The 18,121-nt window shown below is 37.6% G+C and overlaps 2 protein-coding genes across 5 annotated transcripts in view; one reads left to right on the top strand and one right to left on the bottom strand.

Moving 5' to 3' along the window:
- atg2b (autophagy related 2B) overlaps positions 1-14,625 on the bottom strand; it is a 31,001-nt gene extending 16,376 nt beyond the window's left edge. Inside the window, exons 1-23 of one of the 3 annotated variants that reach the window (XM_065288555.1) lie at positions 14,418-14,625; positions 13,515-13,704; positions 13,237-13,399; positions 11,094-11,246; positions 10,806-10,908; positions 10,501-10,660; positions 10,052-10,231; positions 7,234-7,330; positions 6,966-7,139; positions 6,726-6,877; positions 6,413-6,524; positions 5,857-6,100; positions 5,441-5,597; positions 5,196-5,291; positions 4,821-5,009; positions 4,461-4,734; positions 3,868-3,976; positions 3,554-3,761; positions 3,239-3,381; positions 1,551-1,708; positions 799-971; positions 464-614; positions 161-360 (exon numbers count right to left, since the gene is read on the bottom strand). In XM_065288555.1, the coding sequence (XP_065144627.1) occupies positions 161-360; positions 464-614; positions 799-971; positions 1,551-1,708; positions 3,239-3,381; positions 3,554-3,761; positions 3,868-3,976; positions 4,461-4,734; positions 4,821-5,009; positions 5,196-5,291; positions 5,441-5,597; positions 5,857-6,100; positions 6,413-6,524; positions 6,726-6,877; positions 6,966-7,139; positions 7,234-7,330; positions 10,052-10,231; positions 10,501-10,660; positions 10,806-10,908; positions 11,094-11,246; positions 13,237-13,399; positions 13,515-13,676 (3,558 nt within the window). In that variant the 5' untranslated portion in view covers positions 13,677-13,704; positions 14,418-14,625. The remainder of the gene's footprint in view (positions 1-160; positions 361-463; positions 615-798; positions 972-1,550; positions 1,709-3,238; positions 3,382-3,553; positions 3,762-3,867; positions 3,977-4,460; positions 4,735-4,820; positions 5,010-5,195; positions 5,292-5,440; positions 5,598-5,856; positions 6,101-6,412; positions 6,525-6,725; positions 6,878-6,965; positions 7,140-7,233; positions 7,331-10,051; positions 10,232-10,500; positions 10,661-10,805; positions 10,909-11,093; positions 11,247-13,236; positions 13,400-13,514; positions 13,705-14,417) is intronic. The other 2 variants (XM_065288557.1, XM_065288556.1) reach the window with 2 other exon arrangements.
- Positions 14,626-14,669: 44 nt separating this feature from the next.
- gskip (gsk3b interacting protein) lies at positions 14,670-17,365 on the top strand. 2 transcript variants are annotated; one of them, XM_065288558.1, is made up of 4 exons: positions 14,692-14,821; positions 15,399-15,550; positions 16,009-16,254; positions 16,459-17,365. In XM_065288558.1, the coding sequence occupies exons 2-4, from the start codon at positions 15,509-15,511 to the stop codon at positions 16,615-16,617; spliced, it is 447 nt and encodes a 148-aa protein (XP_065144630.1). In that variant the 5' UTR covers positions 14,692-14,821; positions 15,399-15,508; the 3' UTR covers positions 16,618-17,365. The 2 variants fall into 2 exon arrangements, with proteins under 2 accessions (XP_065144631.1, XP_065144630.1); XM_065288559.1 differs by lacking the exon at positions 15,399-15,550 and having other exon boundaries at positions 14,670-14,821.
- The last annotated feature ends 756 nt before the right edge of the window (positions 17,366-18,121 follow it).

Genomic DNA, 18,121 nt, shown 5'->3' with positions numbered 1-18,121 from the left:
GTTCCAGTCACACTTGATGTTTCTGAGGAACTACTTTGTTTGGCGAAAGAGTAATATTAGTACTAAATAATTTATTGGAGTTATTTGCCGTGTTTTTTTGATGAAACCCTGCTATGCATATGAAGTGACCGTTAATCTGTCCACAGTTGCTGTGGCTCACCTTGACATTGCGCTCAGTGTTGTGGGAGGAGATTTTAACAGCAACAGACAGCATGCTGTGAGGCTCCAAACTGAGTCCCTCAGAAGGAGACGCCCTTTCAGGCGCCGATTCAGATGCGTACATCACAGGCTCCAGCCAATGAGGACGTGTCCTGCAGGGCAGAGTAACACTCCAGTCAGGGGCATCTCCATCCACAGAGCCTGAGGAATTCAAGAACGAAAAAAAAACTCAAATAACAGCCAAAATGAACAGAAATAGAGAAGTATGATTACCTCATTGAGAAGAACATAAAAATGTATTTACCGTGGTGATAAAGGCAAGCCTGCGATGTGTGAAAGCAGATGTAATGTTGGTCTTTGTAGCCTTCATGCTGTGTCACGCCAAACAGAGTCCCATTTTTCACTTCTAACCAAAACTCTCCGTGTTTGTTTGGCAACACACTATTATCCTCCTGCTGGAAGTATTGCCATTTGTTAAATATGCAAGCAATGCATCAATTACTTACATAAATCAGTTTTATATGATTGTTCTGATTCAAAAACTAGTACTCCAAATAGCAACTCTGCAAAGGGCAAAAATATAGTAGTGGGTTCGCATTGGCAGCTTTTCTTCGTGTCTGTGTGATACTAATGTAATACCTTGATCTGTGTGTGTAGAGACAGTAGGCCGTGATTTACAGACAAGACAATGGAGAAGAGGCTCTGTGAGTTTTTGGGCTGAATCTTACTCCTCTTCTTCCTCCTGCTCCTGTAGCCAAGCTCAGCAGGAGTGTAGTACTGCAGGGCTTCTTCTTCAGAACCACTGTCTTCCTCTACACACACAGACAAACACATAAGCATGTTTAAGGACTTAAAAGAGGCACTAGAACAAACAACATGCCAGAAAATATTATCACTTGGCAAACAACATACTTTTAAAGTCTTGGCAATGAATGTTATATTTTCATTATGTTTTGTAGGGCTGGGCGGTATACCGAGTTTTGGTAATACATCAGTCATCGTCTTTGCAACAAAACCTCAACCAGATATGTACACTGGGGTCAGACGTAAGCTTTCCAAACAGCTCGCATAGTAGGCAGCTGTGTATGGGAGGAAACACCTGTCTTTGAATTTTATTTATTTTTATCATATGCTGTTTGTGGTAAATTCTAAAATTCGCTGAATTCTGTGACATGGACACGGATAAAGTGATTACATTTTCCGTGACGATAACATGAATTTCCATGAGATCATGTTGGAAAATACTGATATATATCGTATATCACCAATTATTAACAACAACAAAAAATCCCTATATATGATTTTTGGTCAATATCGCCCAGTACTAATGTGTGGTCTGGATTAAAAAGTGATTAATGCCATGTAGCATTTTGAATGGGATGTGCCTTTACCCTCAGGGCAGGTAGATCTGAACTGACTGAAGCTGTCTTTATTGTAGGTGTTGATGAGTTGACTGGCTACAGACAGCCCAACACCATATGGGATGTTCTCCACTGTCTCCACTGGTGATGGGGCTGTGGGCTCCCATAGCAGCAGGTCATTGTTAATCCTGTCAGAGGAAAAGAGAGGACTGTTGAACAAACTACATTTTGGTTTCAATTATATAATGTTTTAAAGAGCACCTATAATCCGATTTTACATTTCCTTTTGTGTGTGTATTAGTACATGTTAACGATATGCAAAGTAATAAATCCCAAAGTATATGAATGAGAGATTTATCATCTCCAAGTGAAATCTCTTTTCTTGGACTAAAACAAACGCAAGGATTGTAGGCAACCGTTTAGTTGAACTATAATAAATATAATAAATAGGTAATCGGCCAATCACAACACACTAGATAGGTGGCCGACCGAAGCATACCACCCCTTTCAGAACTATAAGCTTTGTACAAAATCTACATGTTTTAGAGAGGCATGGCATAAAGGAGACACCAATACTAAACGGTATGTGGAAAATAATGAGATTTTTAAACCATAAAGTTAACCATGCAAACACAATGGGTCTCATTCACTAAGCATGCGTACGCACAAATTTGTACGCGAGATGTTTCACGAACAAATCGTGATTCAACAAAAACGTCCATATTAAAATGTCTTCTAAATGTACGCAAAAATTCTAAACTTAAAAAACTTAAAACCACTCGTACGCAACTACGCAATAATCACGCACGCTATAATCAAATACTAGGCTATAATTATAATGTGTATGATAATGTTGATATATAAAATGTACATGATTATATTTTATATTATAATATTTTCTGTACAATATATTATAATATATGATCTATATTATTATTATATACATTATATTATACATTATTATAGCCTACTTATTTTTACTACACATATAAAGAAAATGCACTTAATGACAAATCTTCTCACTTTCCTTCCTCACTTTTTCCTTCTTCTCTATAAGCGTCTGCTTAATGCCTAATGTAAACGTCATGTAAATGTAATGAGAATTTCAAACAACAATCACTTGATCTCCTGTCTGTTTTATTTTAGATACAGATGCACGTCTCTGTCATATTAATTTAATGTCATATTTGTTAATGCATCCAATACTTATTTAATGTCACTCCAGTCGGTGGATAGCACTGGCTTCCTCCAGCGACAGCAAAACCTCCAAAATAAAAAATGAAAAGCAAAACGTAACTTTACCGATAGTAACTATGATCATGGATCTTTTCGAGCTCTTTTGCTTCTATGACAAACTACTCTTAAAATTTTCGGCGGACTAGCGCTGCGGAAAACCCTTATATGGAGCTGGTGTGGGCGTGTTTTATGCAAATTACCCACATTGTGCATGCGGCCGCTCATGTAGAACACTCCAAATTCACAAACATAAGAACAAGTAAAAGTACACATTCATGTGCGTATGCACGTATTGTGAATTAGGCAGAAAGTTTTCGTGAAAAGTTCAAGTGTGCGTATAAATACGAAAAATTTACTCAGTTATTTGTGAATGAGACCCATTGCATTTACCAAATACACAAAATAACATTCTTTTTAGCATCACACTAGGGGTTGACACTGTATGTAAAGGTTTATTAGTGGACTAACAGTAATATGGTTACCTGTTGTGTAATTTCTCATAAAAGGCTTTATTGGGCAAAGCGAGCTGAACATTGGGAAGAAACAGCTCCAGGATGTACCGAGAGTTGCTCATGGTTTTTTCCTGGAATTCCGTCATTTCCAACACATCTCCTGGGATTACCATCTGCATCAAAACATGCCAAAATTTACAGCATAATAAATGGGATTAATCTATTTACAGATAAACGTTTGTCACTGCCCTTGCAAAATATTTAAATGAAAGCTGCGAACAATAACATTTCTCATCACTATCTCCATAACATGATGTTTATTCCAAAGAGAAAAGCAGTTTCTACCTCTTCGTTTTCATACATGACACGCCGTGAAGAAAAAGGGGAGGGCTCAGTTTTGCCAAAATCACACACATCCTTTAGGGAGTGGGAGGCTCCTTCCTCCTCTTCTTCTTCCTCCTGTGAATGACCATCCACCCCTTCCTCCTCTTCTTCGGTTGTTACACGCTCTAGGATGGAGTGCACAGCCTTGGGGTTCACCTTCAGAACAACTCTGAACAACAAAACAACCAAAAAGTTCAGCTTCTGAACCTGGATGATTTATACAGGTAATGTTTTATAGAACAAGCTACAGATTTAGAGAGCCTAGCGCAGCATACCTGGGCCAGTCAAATTTGCCACTGTCAGAGGACGTCATGTCCTCCTCCATTGTGTTAGCTACTCGTAAGAATCTGGCTGCAGGGTGATCTTTGTCTTTTTGGAACGACCCTGGTAAAGCAAAATAATAATGTATGGCTGAAATTTGGTATATTGTAGGAGACGTTGTGAATGTTACCAAATGCAGATAAATTACTGAAATATAAAGAGTCAAGGGTCTTCCACCATATGAAAGCTTTTTAGATTATACATTTGTGTTTAAACTGATTGTATAAAAAAAGTCAATGAATAACTTTTTTATCCACTTTGCTTTATCTTTAGATATGACGGGTAAAAACTAGATTCTGTAAACATAAAACTTTCGAGAAGTACACCTGTATGTTTTTACAGAACTGAGTTTTCTATGTTAAAAAAAAACAAGAAGTAATGCTTATAAAAGTATATCTGCTTCCTATATGTGAAGAGCACAGCAGTGTATTCATTTAAATAAATCAATTACCTAGACTTCCTGTCCAGCATCAATTTACAGAACTAAACCAAAAACTTGACAATAAAAGTATTTGCATTTAAATTATGTGTGTCTGTAAGTTATTACCACTGAGCTCTTTAAACATGAGCTCCATCTTGGTCTGCTCTGATGAGTTTCCTCCAGTGAACTCGGTCTTGAGCTCTACGTCTTCTAGCTCCAGACACAAAAGCTCTTTCTGCAGGGATTTCTTAAACCAGGGACCCCTCTCCTGATCCGAACGTAGATCTGGGATGGGAAACCGCACCACCAGCACCAGCAAGGGGGCGTTTATCGTCACAGACACATGACAGTGCGCTGGGTTACGACTATCGTCCAGGAAGACTTCTGCGAATGCCTTGTGCTTGAGGAAAACACAAAACTGTGAGGCAAAGAACTACACAAGTACAAATGCTAAATAACACAGAGAGGGGTGATAGTGTTTCTCACCAGACTGACGTGTTTATTGTAGGATGTGTACATGTGAGATGCCATCATCTCTGTGGTAACCAGTTTCTGGGGCTGGAGCAGAGAGTTGAGCCTGTCCACGATACTGACATCACACTCCGAGCGAACTTTACCCAGCTCAACCTGCAACTCTGCCTTACGAGGTATAGCACTCAGACGTACCTGCCCGCCCTAGTGAAAACAGAATGTGTTTGTTCAGAAACATTTACATTTATTTAATGCAACTAGTAAGTCATGATGTCAAGTAAGCAGCCTCAATTTACTTTAGAAAGACCAGGTTAAAGTAATATAGTGAATTAGCTGTGAAATATTACAATCAAATCTATTAAGAAGTGTTGCATCATACTGATCAGTTACCTGCGGGCCTCTGCGTTCTGTTAGTTTGTAGAGTAGGTGGAGGCAAGTGGGATGGGGAGATTCACTACTACTGGTTGGGACGTCGAAAGTAAGAAGCTGATATTTCACACAAAAGACACAAATAATTTCAGTATTTAATCTAGGGAAACGTGCCGTCAGAATGTCCTCTAAGTCAACAGTTCTTTATATGTTATGTTAGCTACAGTATGATTGTGATTTATCTTCATGTCGGTGTGTATGTGTACCTCTGTGTATTGTGCTCCACTCTGTGTAGTGCGGCTATCAGCAGAATACAGGCACTCCAGAAGCTCCAGCTGGCTCAGGGAAAGATCAGTGTTTAGTGTTCGTATGCTGGAGCTTTGGCAGTGCTCATAAGTCACTTTTAATTTCTGACCTATGAACCTGAGGAGGTAAAAAGTACATTATCAAAAGTTACCCCGTATTCAGTGAAACACCTTTTCTCCAAAACAGCATGGATATGAGGTTCCACAAGGCTCTGTCTTTGGTCCAACACTTTTTTATAGTTTAAATTGAATAGTTTACCAGTTAGCAGAAAAAGGAAACATTCTGAATTTGTTTTCCATTACAAATACTACTAAAACTTATCAATGCTTCCAATATTACTTATCAAGTTTTGTAAATTACCTTCTTATAATTTTACCTGAGATGATCATGTGGACAGGCTTGATCAAAGACAGTTCGTGATTGGATAAAACCCCCTACAGTGAGTTGATTTAAAGACAGTATACGAAAAAACTCTGAGGCCATTGGTGCAAGAGGGTTGACAGAGGAATCTGGTGGTGGGAGAGGGTCAATATGTAGGACTGACAGACAGACGTTCCCCAATGACAGCCTGAGAACCAGCTCAGGCCTGGATTCATCACAGTGGCCCTTAGATGGATGAGCTAGGGATCACACAGAAATTAGTTACTATGTGTTAAGAAAACATAAAGGTAAACAATTCCAATAAATGCTAAGACTGAGCTCAGATGAATCTCAAAGGTCCAGTTTCACCGAAAAGGCCTAAACCTGGCCTACTCTATGACATTTAAACATAACTGGTGTGCATCTTAAGACAAAACAATGGCCCTTATATATATTTGTAAGATTTTTTTATGATAAGATTTTTTGTTTCAGTTAAAAGTCTAGTCTAATCTGGAAAACCAGACCAAAGGATTAGTTTAGTTCAACTCTTATTGACCATAAAGGAGTCTCACAGGTCTGCCGGAGTAGCCTTTGGGGGAACTGAGGATCTCTGGAAAGCTGTGGCATCTCATTAGTCCGTTTCTCCTTTTGTTTAGAAACATCTATGCACTCATCCCACACAGTCTTGAAAAACACAATATATGGCACAATAAATATCTTACATATTGTAAAAATGTACCTCATCAAGTTATTAATTAATTTTCATGCATGATTTTTGCAGACAATTTTATTTAAGAACGCTTGTATTCAAATGTGTGATATGACCCTGTAAATAATATTAATAAAACAATTAGTTCACTACTAAAGTGAGCAGTGGTGACATACTGATACATTTCCAGTGGGCGACTCCCCCAGGGAAGCGGAGTAGTTGCTATTTAGAGACAAATCCAGATCCACGGTGGGTGGATCTCCAAGAGGTGGAAGAGATGATAGGCTGTGGGACATGTCCATATCAGCCATAGAGAAAAATACATCCTCTGTCAGACCAATATAAAAAGGCACACATCAGCGAAGTAAACTACATAAACCGAAAGCAGTGAGACTTAAATGATGTGCTGAACTAACCCCTGCTGGACACTGTTCTGGTAGTCTGACTCTCAAACAGGTCCTGGTCTATGACTCCTGATATGGTTTCCTTCTTCAGGCAGCGGTTGAGCTCCATTTGAAGGCGATATTCATCCTCCTGCTGCATAGGGCGATTCTTCCTGTCTTTTCCTAAAGCAGACCACTCCTGCCCTGCTACATACACATGATAACTCAATCACACTTACTGATTGCACTGGTGCCCGTTTACAATGAAACCATACAAGTGAATCCTGTGTGATTGTGTCACCTGAGCCGGAGAAGACACCAAACATGTCCAGTAAAAGGTGAACTTGACGTGGTGATAGTAACATGATTAGTGATTCAAACTGTCCATCGATGTCCAACTGTGAAAAACAGCCATAAAACATACCAATAATCAACCACTTTTTATTATTTTTATTAAAAAGTTCACCCAAAATGAACAAAAGCCCGTATTTTATTCACCCTAGATGTAAATGAATCCTCTTTCAGCCATACACAGTTGAAGTTCAATTTATTAGAGTCAAATTTTCTCACCCAATTAATTTTCACATATGAAAGTGGCCCAAATCAAATGTCCTATCTAATGTGTTTATAGCGGTTACTGCTGAAATCCAAATAACAGATCTGTGTTACCAAATAAATCATAATGGGGCCGCATTCAACTGGGTTGTGAATGTAGATGATGTGTTGAAAAGACTTAAACAATGAACACTGGGTCTCATTTACTAATAATTGCATACGAGTGATTCTGTTGAAATTAGACTTATGAGGTGTCATGAAACATTTTGATAAAAAAAAGTAAATGCAAAGTAAGAGTATCAAAATAAGTAGCATACAGTTACAAACATCTCTTCATGTACTATTTTGCACATGATTTCAAATGACATCATACAAACCAACTTATTTTTGTTATTTTTTCCACATTTAAGGGGAAAATTTTCATTATCGCAACGTGTCCATGACTGGAATTGGGTTCTTTGACATGGAAATTTTTCTAATTAATAAAAATAAAAAGCTTCAGTGCATGTTATACTATAAACATTTACAGTAAAGAAACATGTGGCATTTGGTGATCATTGGTAAATGTAGAGACAATAATAAGGAATATAAATGTGTAAGACCAATTTTCTCATCCTCCGCAACAATTTTCAATCATTGTTTAAGCCCTCAAGGAACTAACATTTAAAAAAAAAATAGTTGGAAGGGACATAATTGACTGTGACACTCAAGATGGCCATCAACCATGTAAGCGGTTCTTATTTTTTCTCTCCAGATAAAAGTTTACATTTTGTTTGTTATAGTACCTAGACAACTTCTTAGTTCTCATTACCGAAACATGAGCTTGTAAATGCATATATTTAATGTAATATCATGTTGCGGTAATGATAATTTTTGATAACGATAATCTAAAAAATTTAAATAATTCTATAGGAAATATTTTTTTAAATCCTCTAAAAATAATGGTTATAGTAAGTTCAGACCTTAATCTTATATGTGCAAAAAATTGGAAAAAAAAATTATAAGTCTGGATTTCATGAGAATCACCCATACGTTTCGTAATTATACTTTACAAAACGCGCGTATTCACATGAATTTATTGTTATACTTGTGAATTTGGAGTGTTTTACATTAGCGGCCGCGTGCACAAGGTTGGCAGTTTGCATTATACACGCCAAAATCAGCTCCATATAAGGGCTTTCCGCAGCGCTTGTCTCCAGAAAATTTTGGAAAAGTTTGTCAGTATAGCAGAATAGCTAGAAAAGAAACCATGATCATTTATTATCTGTAAAGTTCTGTTTTGCTTTGCATTTTCGATATGGGAGGTTTTGCTGTCAGTGGAGGAAGCCAGGTGTGCTGTGTGTCCACCGGAGTAACAGGTATTGGTAAAAAAGAAAGAAGTATATGAGATGCGATAATGAAGACCTTTCATAATATGAGACGCGCATCTGTAGACTCTCTAAAATAAAACAGACAGGGGGCCTAGATCAAGTGATTGACGTTTGGACTTTTCATTACATTACGTTTACATTAGGCATTAACACTTTCATAGAGATTAAAAAAGAGAGGAAGCAAAGCATGAAGATTACGCGTATCTTCTTTAGATGTAGAAAAAAGTTTTATTTTCTCATATAATAATACATAATATACTGTGGTTAATCAAATATAAAATATAATCATGAAAATATTATATATCAACATTATTATTATTATTTTTTATTATTAGTTACATTTATATAGCGCTTTTCCAGTGCTCAAAGCGCTTTACATATGAATGGGGGAATCTCCTCAACCACCACCAATGTGCAGCATCCACCTGGATGATGCGACGGCAGCCATATTGCGCCAGAACGCCCACCACACACCAGCTAATTAGTGGAGAGGAGACCGAGTGATATAGCCAATTAGTATGAGGAATGATTAGTAGGCCAATGGGCAAGTTTGGCCAGGATGCCGGGGCACACCCCTACTCTTTTTCGAAGGACATCCTGGGATTTTTAATGACCACAGAGAGTCAGGACCTCGGTTTAACGTCTCATCCGAAGGACGGTGCTTTTTTTGACAGTATAGTGTCCCCGTCACTATACTGGGGCATTAGGACCCACACAGACCACAGGGTGAGCACCCCCTGCTGGTCTCACTAACACCTCTACCAGCAGCAACCTGGTTTTTTTCGCAGGTGGTCTCCCATCCAAGTACTAACCAGGCTCAACCCTGCTTAGCTTCAGTGGGCAAGCTGTCTTGGGCTACAGGGTGATATGGCTGCTGGCAAATTATTAGATGCATTATAACAATAGCCTAGTGTTTGATTAGGGCTTACATGATTGTGTATGTGTGGTATTAGTTGTTGTAGAAAGTTTTCACTTTTGATTTGTTTGTGAAAACGTCAGAACGGACATTTCACGCACAAATCAGTGTGTACGCATGCTTCAAACTGCATCAAACTTGCCTTCATAACTAAAAAAATACAGCTAAGTAGCACAATAAAAACATGGTAACATAATAATAAACATGTTTTGACAAAAATTTAAGATAAGAAAAAAGTTATCTCGTTGTGGAACCAAACTCTTCATTTGCTCACCCACCTTTGCTCCTGGGATGGCTTCATTTTGCTTCAGAACCACGGACAGCTCCAGTCGACCACTAAGGCAGCCTACCTGCACCGGCTCAAATGCCATACTGGATGAAACAGGTTCTGGGAACTGGGGATGAGGCTCACAGATGATTCTTGGGTTCCAACTCGGTGAAAGCTTAGGCTCAGTCTCCTTAAATGTGTAAAGTACATATGGTGTGTGAGTGCTTTGAAATTCGCTTGTATACAGCAAAAAGTAAATGTCCTTACAGAGATAGCTCACCCAAAAATAAAAACTCTGCTAGATAGCTCTTTTAGTGACACAAGGGTGATGACAAAATGATGACGGATTTGTAATTTCTGTATGAATTTCATCTTTACGTTCTAAAATAATAAACAACTTGTCTGCAACTATAAAGGTCTAGGATGATTGTTTGATGACAACAGAACAAGTAAACTCACTGTTTGTGGAGGAGGTGATTTGAGGCCAGCGCGTGCCGATTCTGAAAACTCATCCCAGAACACAGAAGCCCCATCCAGTGTTAGATTTTTATGTGCAAATGTGGTGGGCTGATGGATATTGACACTGGAGTCCTCCATACTCTCATCACAGTAAATCATCCTATACATCACAGCATGTACAGAGAGCATGATGACGTTTCAATTGAAAGCAATTACTGGACCAAGTTAAGATCAAAGTGAGTTATGTAAGGTTATACAGGGCACTTCTCTGAAGCACATCATGCTGCATTAAAAATATTACTAACTTATTAATTCTGAGTTCGAGGGCAATGCCAGTTTTAGAGTTCTCGGGAATGTGCTCCATCCGTAGAACAGTATCCACAAAAGTGATCTTGACTCTTCTCAACACTAACAAAGATATGAGGGAAACATAAGATCATAACATATAATAACATAATGAAGAACTCTATTATGAATCCTGAATTCCAAAATCTGGGAAATTTAAGTTTCCTTTTAGAAACAATCAGCATTAAAAGATGATAAGTAACTGATTTATAAACTAAATGTCTATAAAACAAAATGTAGAATAATACCTGTGTCAATAGTCTCTGCAAACTTCTCCAGACCATCCAGAGGTTGGAAGCTCTCTCCCTGATCATCAGTGAGTCTTTGGCTTAGACACTCTTTGGCCAGCTGCATGCTGCTGGCCATGAAGCTGGACCAGTACATTGGCTCCATCCCGGATGCTGTAAATAAGTAAGTAAATAAACAAAATTTATAAACAAAAGTACAGTGGCAAAAATATGTGAACCCCTAGGAATAAACTGGTTTTCTACAGTAATTTGCCATAAAATGTAATTTGATCCTCATCTAGGTCACAACAATAGTCAAACACAATGTGCATAAGCTGACAACACGCAAATAATTCTAGTTTCTTGTGTCTTTTTTGAAAACACCCATTAAACATTCACAGTGCTGGAGGAAAACCTAAGTGAACCCATAGACTAATTACTTTAATGAAAGCTAATTTGTGTCAGAAGCTGGCAAACTGGAGTTCAATTAATATAATGAGTTTAAAGGTATGGTTTAGTGCAACTTTGATTCATTAAAAGACACTTAAACATTTTAAGATTGCTGTCCTTAAGAAGAATAAGCTCTTATGAACCATACCTCTCTAATGAGATTCGATCAACAGAGGTTGCACTCCATAAGGCTAAAAAGGGATACAAAACAATCTAAAAAAGTTTAGACATACATCAGTCGACAGTAGGACAAATTGTTTAGAAATGGAGACAGTTTAATATTGTAGCTACCCTTCCTAGAAGTGGGTGCACAGCCAAAATGCCCCCTTACGGCACAACGCATAATACTCAATGAAGTAAAGAGGACTCGCGAGTAACAGCTTAAGGCTTGAAGACATCATTGGAACTGGCACACATCTCTGTTCATGAGTCTACCATACGCAAGTCTTTGAACAGGCACAGCCGCTGCAGAATGAAAACATTCCTGTGAGCCTGAAGTTTGCACAAGAGCACCTTAGCAAACTTTACTGCTACTGAGAAATATTTTATGGACTGATGAAAAAAAATGTTGAATTGATCAGGAAAAATTATATTGTGCAAAAATGGCACAGCTTACCAAAAAACAATCAAAACATCATCCCAAAAGTGGAGTATGCTGGAGGGAACATGATGATTTGGGCATGCTTTGCTGCCTCAGGGCCTGGACCACTTGACAGCATCAAGTTGAAAATGAATTCCCAAGTTGAGCCAAAAATTCTACAGGATAATGTCAGGGTGGCTGTCCGCCAGTTGAAGCTCAGTAGAAGTTGTTTAATGAAGCAAGACAATGACTGTTACTTCTTTCAGTCCCTCTATGCAGTGATCTCGTATTGTATTGTATTTTATTAATGTATTGGTCCTTGTCTTCTTTTTGTGGTGTAATATGGTTTATCACTTATTATGTATTGAATGTGTGTGGTTTGTTTTTTGATACCTGGCTGCAATCTAATTTCCCTTAGTGGGATAATAAAACTGAACCTTAATCATCTAAGTAAATCCACCACAGACTGGCTTAAGAAAAACTAAATTAGGAGTGTCCTAGTCAAACCCAAGACCTTAAACTGTGTAATAACCTCAAGAGATTGGTTCACACCAGACATCCTACAAATGTGTCGGAGTTGAACCGGAAGGGGAATGGGTAAAAATTCCTGATTCAGAGCTATTGAAAGCGCTTGCTTGAAGTAATTGCTGCCAAAGAGGGTCCAACAAGCTATTAAATCCAAGGGTTTACTTACATTTTCCTCTAGCAGTGTGAATGTTTAATGGGTGTTTTCAAAAAAGACACAAGAAACTCGAATTATTTGTGTGTTGTCAGCTTATACAGATTATGCTTGTCTATTGTTGTGACCTATATGAGGATCAAATCACATTTTACTGCAAATCACAGTAGAAAACAAGTTTATTCCTAGGGGTTCACATACTTTTTCTTGCCACTGTAGCACCAAACATGAAGCACAATGCACACAAAATAGACTGCATTTAACACAGAAAAGACATTAGAAAAGACCTACTGGAATAGTTTTAAACACATGCACATCAATGTAATAAACATTATAAAACCATTCACAAAAGACCACAAAGCATCTGCAGCACAGACGATTGTAGAATGCACTAAAATGCAACCCAGACATCTGTAAAAATAAAATGGATATGTGATTGCATCAGTGTTTCTTACTCATTCGAGGTCTTGGCCTGAGCACCATCTCTAAACCCCTCACTTCCAGCGCACAGTTGTCCTGAAGCAGTGAGGCCCATGGCACCGTGAGTGTAATGGTCTTAATAAAGCCCTCACTTACTTCAAATGGAGCATCCACAGACTCCAGGATCTCATTCAGGGACTGGAGATGCAAGAAACAAAGTCATTGAAATGTAATCTTTTTGATGGCTTTATAATTAAGAAGCAAATGTCAAATGGGGATTTGTAGTGGCAACACCACAAAACTAAAGACTTACCCATTTGTCGAGTGGCACTTGAGCGAGCGACCCTGTGCCTTGATAGAGATCCAGACTAAGCTGGTCCAAACTAAGCTTCTCTTGGAGGAAATTGCCAAGATAGCGGTGCAGCAGGTACCTGCATGCCCGCTTCTTAATAGATTCAGAAAATGGCCATGGCATCTTGACCCGTGCTTGAGATTAGCATGTACTAAAACAGGAAAATCCAGGGCATTTTACTAAGCAAAAGACTGGGACAAACATTAACCAGCCATAAGAGCTTTTTGCTAGAATTATCTTTAAACTTTAGGAAGGCAGAGACTAAATGGTGCAGTTAAATGTTGTTACTGTAAACTAATGATGAAATGATACACATACTGTTCATAGTACATAAAATGCAACGACTTCTGCCGTTTAAAATAGTACTGGCAATCTGACAACTTGTCACATTGTTTTACTAAATACTACAGAGTGAACAGTCTGGTTTATGTGGAAAGGTTGTTGATAATAATGACTAAGTATAAATACAAGACCTGATTCTAGATGACTAATTCTGCCATCAAACTGATTTTACTGCTTGATCAATCATATCTGCATTACAACTAACCCATACACTAATACTTACTCTCAATCCACATAAAGTCTGAATGTCAAACAGAAAATGACAACCAATCACTACACTACAATATCAGAAAAGCGTGGCGATATTAAACAAATTTTAAAAGACTACATCTCGTATGCATCTGCCTTTGCATGATACTGCTGTCTGGAATTACAGTATTTAGTAACCAGCGTTTGCTAATGTTGGTCAGTTTGTTTGCCTGTCAACAATACTAGATCATGATGCAACAATAAAACGTTTAAAAAGTGACAGCATGCGTCGGCCTTACTCAAAATAAGATATGTTAAAGTGAAATATCTCACCTGTGTTAAAAATAGCTGACTAACCGTTGTTCCTTAGCTTTGGGCGAACTAGCATGCTGGCTAAACGCAATCCTTAATATTTTATTCACGTTTGTCTGTTCAGCTAAAGCATCGCGTAATAATAGTATCTATATTAAACTGGAGATTCTGGGCTTTGGGTGCATTATATGCTGCCGTCGGGTCGCATGAAAGCAGCATCACTATCTATATCTTTAAATGAGGCCAATGATAGTGTTTACAAACACGCTTGTGACTGCGCACTCTCATGCGCGGTGTGTTCACGAGCAACCGCTCTGCGCAGACATTGTACAGCTTAGTTAGCCACGCAGCTAGAGGAGAGTATCTTTTACGGGAGGAAAAACGTCGTTTAAAAGCATATGTTAAGCAAATGTGTTTTGTTTATGGTAAGTCTCTTTAAATTATATAGTATAATGGATTTAGATGATCTAATGTGTGGTGTCAGATTTTTTAAGTCGTTTTGTGCTGTAGTTGTGCATTTTCTGTGTGTGAGTTTCTGTAGGCAAACAGTTAACCGCACATAGCGCGTTGAAAAGACCCAAATGACGAAGGCTAAATTTAAATTCTTAAATCTTCCTTGTTAAAACCGACGTAGATTTCTTTGAATGCGATTTAAAATATTAATTCGAATATGTTTATTAGAGTTACGCATATCTATGAACAACTGTTATAAACTCTCACATTTAAGAATACAATGCTAAAGGTGTTACAAAACCTGTTAATTACCTTTATAGCAATAATACTATACGTTAGTATAATTTTAATAACTATATTTATTTTATTAAAAATTGCATCGGTTTTATTAAGAATACAGAATGCTCTGGAAGCCGCCGCCCCCAAAGCTCACACGCACAGTTACATAATGAAGTATTATTCATTATAAAAATATAAACCTTTTTCATTTTCAAATAATTTTTGTGGCATATATGTATACTGTAAAATATGCATCTTCATACACCGCAGATTTTTTTATAATCTCATGCTGTTGAGGATACGCCTTTATGCACTGCGCAACTGCTGTGCATAATTGACGCTGATGAGCACACCGCACTGACACCGACACCGACACCGGCATGAGCCGGAAGTGTTCTGACGAATTACCCCTGGAGGAGGAGGTTAGTACAAAATTGCTATAATAAATAATTATTAACAACCACTGCAAACTTTTATGATCTAATAACAAATGGGTGGATTGTGTCTCCGCACGATTTTTGAAATCGTATCAACTAATGTCACCGTTTTACACTACAGCAGCTTAGACGGCTAGCTCTTTAACGTTATGTTATAGGTTTTTATAAGCTTATTAAAACGTACACTTTAGAATCGATATCGTACACCCCACCTGTTAATTTATCATATCTGATTCCTCCAAAAACTGTATTCTTACTAAGACTACGTATTTTGGTTTGGTACTTCAACTTGCAGCATGAGTCAGAGACGTTAGCATCATTTTATCAGCGGTCGCTCGCGCCCCCTCGTGATCAGACGACGTCAGATGTTTATGAAAATGCAGTTCGTCTCCGCAGTTCTTTAGTTTTGTATTCGATCATCTGAATGCACACTGTTGTTTTAGGGAATGGAAGTGGACTGTAAACCAGAGGACCTGTCCAAGTGTGCCTATGAGGAACGCTGTGTGGAGCTGACAGATGTTAAAGATATGAGGCTGGAAGCTGAGGCGGTGGTCAACGATGTGCTCTTCGCCGTAACAACCATGTACGTCTCTCACAGTCTTACCAGTGGAGTGGATGTTGCGTATATTAACGTCGAAACCAGAGAGGGACACCGGTATTGCTTGGAGCTCACCGAGGCTGGGTTGAGGGTGAGTGATAAAACGAAGAAAAAGTCTCCAGTGGTGTAGATCTGGACAAAACAAGTTTTATTACGACATTGATCATTATATTGACAATTTACTGTTTTCTCAAGCATTGATGGGTAATGGAGTGAGGGATGTGTTGATCTAGGCTTGTACTTTAACCTGTGGAATAATTTCTACCATGTTCTAAAACCATCTGTTATTTTTTAGGTGGTGGGACACACCTTTGATCAGGTCGATGACGGTTTGAGCACCCAGTATCATGAGACTGTTTACTCACTGTTGGATTCCTTAAGTCCTGGTTACAGGGAGGCATTTGGAAATGCTTTGCTACAAAGACTAGAGAGACTTAAACAAAATGGACACTGAGGGGTTCAGTATGACTCAAAACATCTTGGTCATTAAACCAAGTCCTGTGATGCCCTCTGCTTAATACATCATTGATACTTTGCCATTTTCAATTTTTACCTGTTATTTGTTTTATAGAACTTGGAAAATGACTTGCTTGTGATGTTTTAAGTATTATTTAGAGAGGTATTATTTGAGGTTGCAACCGATAAGGAGACCAGATTAATATTACTCCACATAATTTACTATGTTAAAATATTTGAGGACTTCTTGGTACTAAGATCTTGTGTTAGCTGCACTGATTTCAGCTTAACTGGGCCCAGCAAAGTATTATTTTTGAAGCTTCGTACTGTACTTGTGTCATCAGTTTAAAGCTTGGTACAGGTATTATTATTAAAAATAATATCAGATGCCTTAATACTTTCATCCACACATTTAAGTTCGATCGGTCCACAGTGTTGTGCATACATTAGTTTAAAACAGAACACTTTAGTATGTTACCTTACAATTGTTTGCTCATATCAAACCCCCTTGTGTCTTAACTTTTTCTTTGCTTTCTCAACTTGACAAAGTCGGTAGAAAATACTCCAAAATATTTTATTGAAAATGTTAAATTGTTTCTTTACAATACTGTGGAACATACTGTTAATGTAGACAATGGTCTTTTTCTTAAATAATTCATAAAAGCATTATATTTTTATTTGCAATGTCCTTATTTTTGTTGTAAAGATTGGTATATTTCATGGTTGATTAAAAATATCACACAATATGTGATTAGAATATTAGTTTTTTAAAAGTGTGTTTAACAATATTTTTGGTTTGGGGATGACAGATATTATGTAGTGACTAGTCTTTGATTTGGTTCAAAATAATATCTATCTCACGAGAGAGAGAGAGAGCGAACAAAATTGCACAAAAGGATGTTTGGTAGTGATTTTTGGCTGCTTAATATGCTACAATTACATTGCATTTCATTTTTTCTTTTATCTCCCTATAATTCAGTTGAGAGATAAGATAAAATTTCAATTTCTAAAATGGAAAGGCAATTTTGTGTATCCAGGTGGTTTTGATTAAGCAGAACATACAGTACCTTTCTTGTTTTGAAAGCGTCCTAATAATTTCCTCAATATTTGTTTGGAAAAGATTAAACACAGATAAATTAGATAAATTACATGGCACAATTATCTTATGTACCTAAAAGTTGCTTGCTTTTATTTCCTTGTAATAAAAAATACACATTCAAATTTTATTTTGGTTTGATTTAATTTACCTATGTTGGTAGCACTTTATTTTACAGTACATGTACTTACCTTGTACATATATGGTAAATAAGTTGTACTTACCGACAAATGTGTGGTACGTACTTTTAGGTATCTACATGGTAATTAATTGGTATCATTACTGTACTTACCAGTCGTACATACTTGGTAGTTATTATGTAACTCTAGATAAGTACTGGGTAATAACAGATATACTTATAGTGTAGGTATACTGTAACTAACAAGAAACATTACTGTACTTACAA

The sequence above is a fragment of the Paramisgurnus dabryanus genome, chromosome 17 (genome assembly GCF_030506205.2).
Source record: "Paramisgurnus dabryanus chromosome 17, PD_genome_1.1, whole genome shotgun sequence".
Lineage (NCBI taxonomy): Eukaryota > Metazoa > Chordata > Actinopteri > Cypriniformes > Cobitidae > Paramisgurnus > Paramisgurnus dabryanus.
This window is presented reverse-complemented; position numbering and strand designations above follow the sequence as displayed.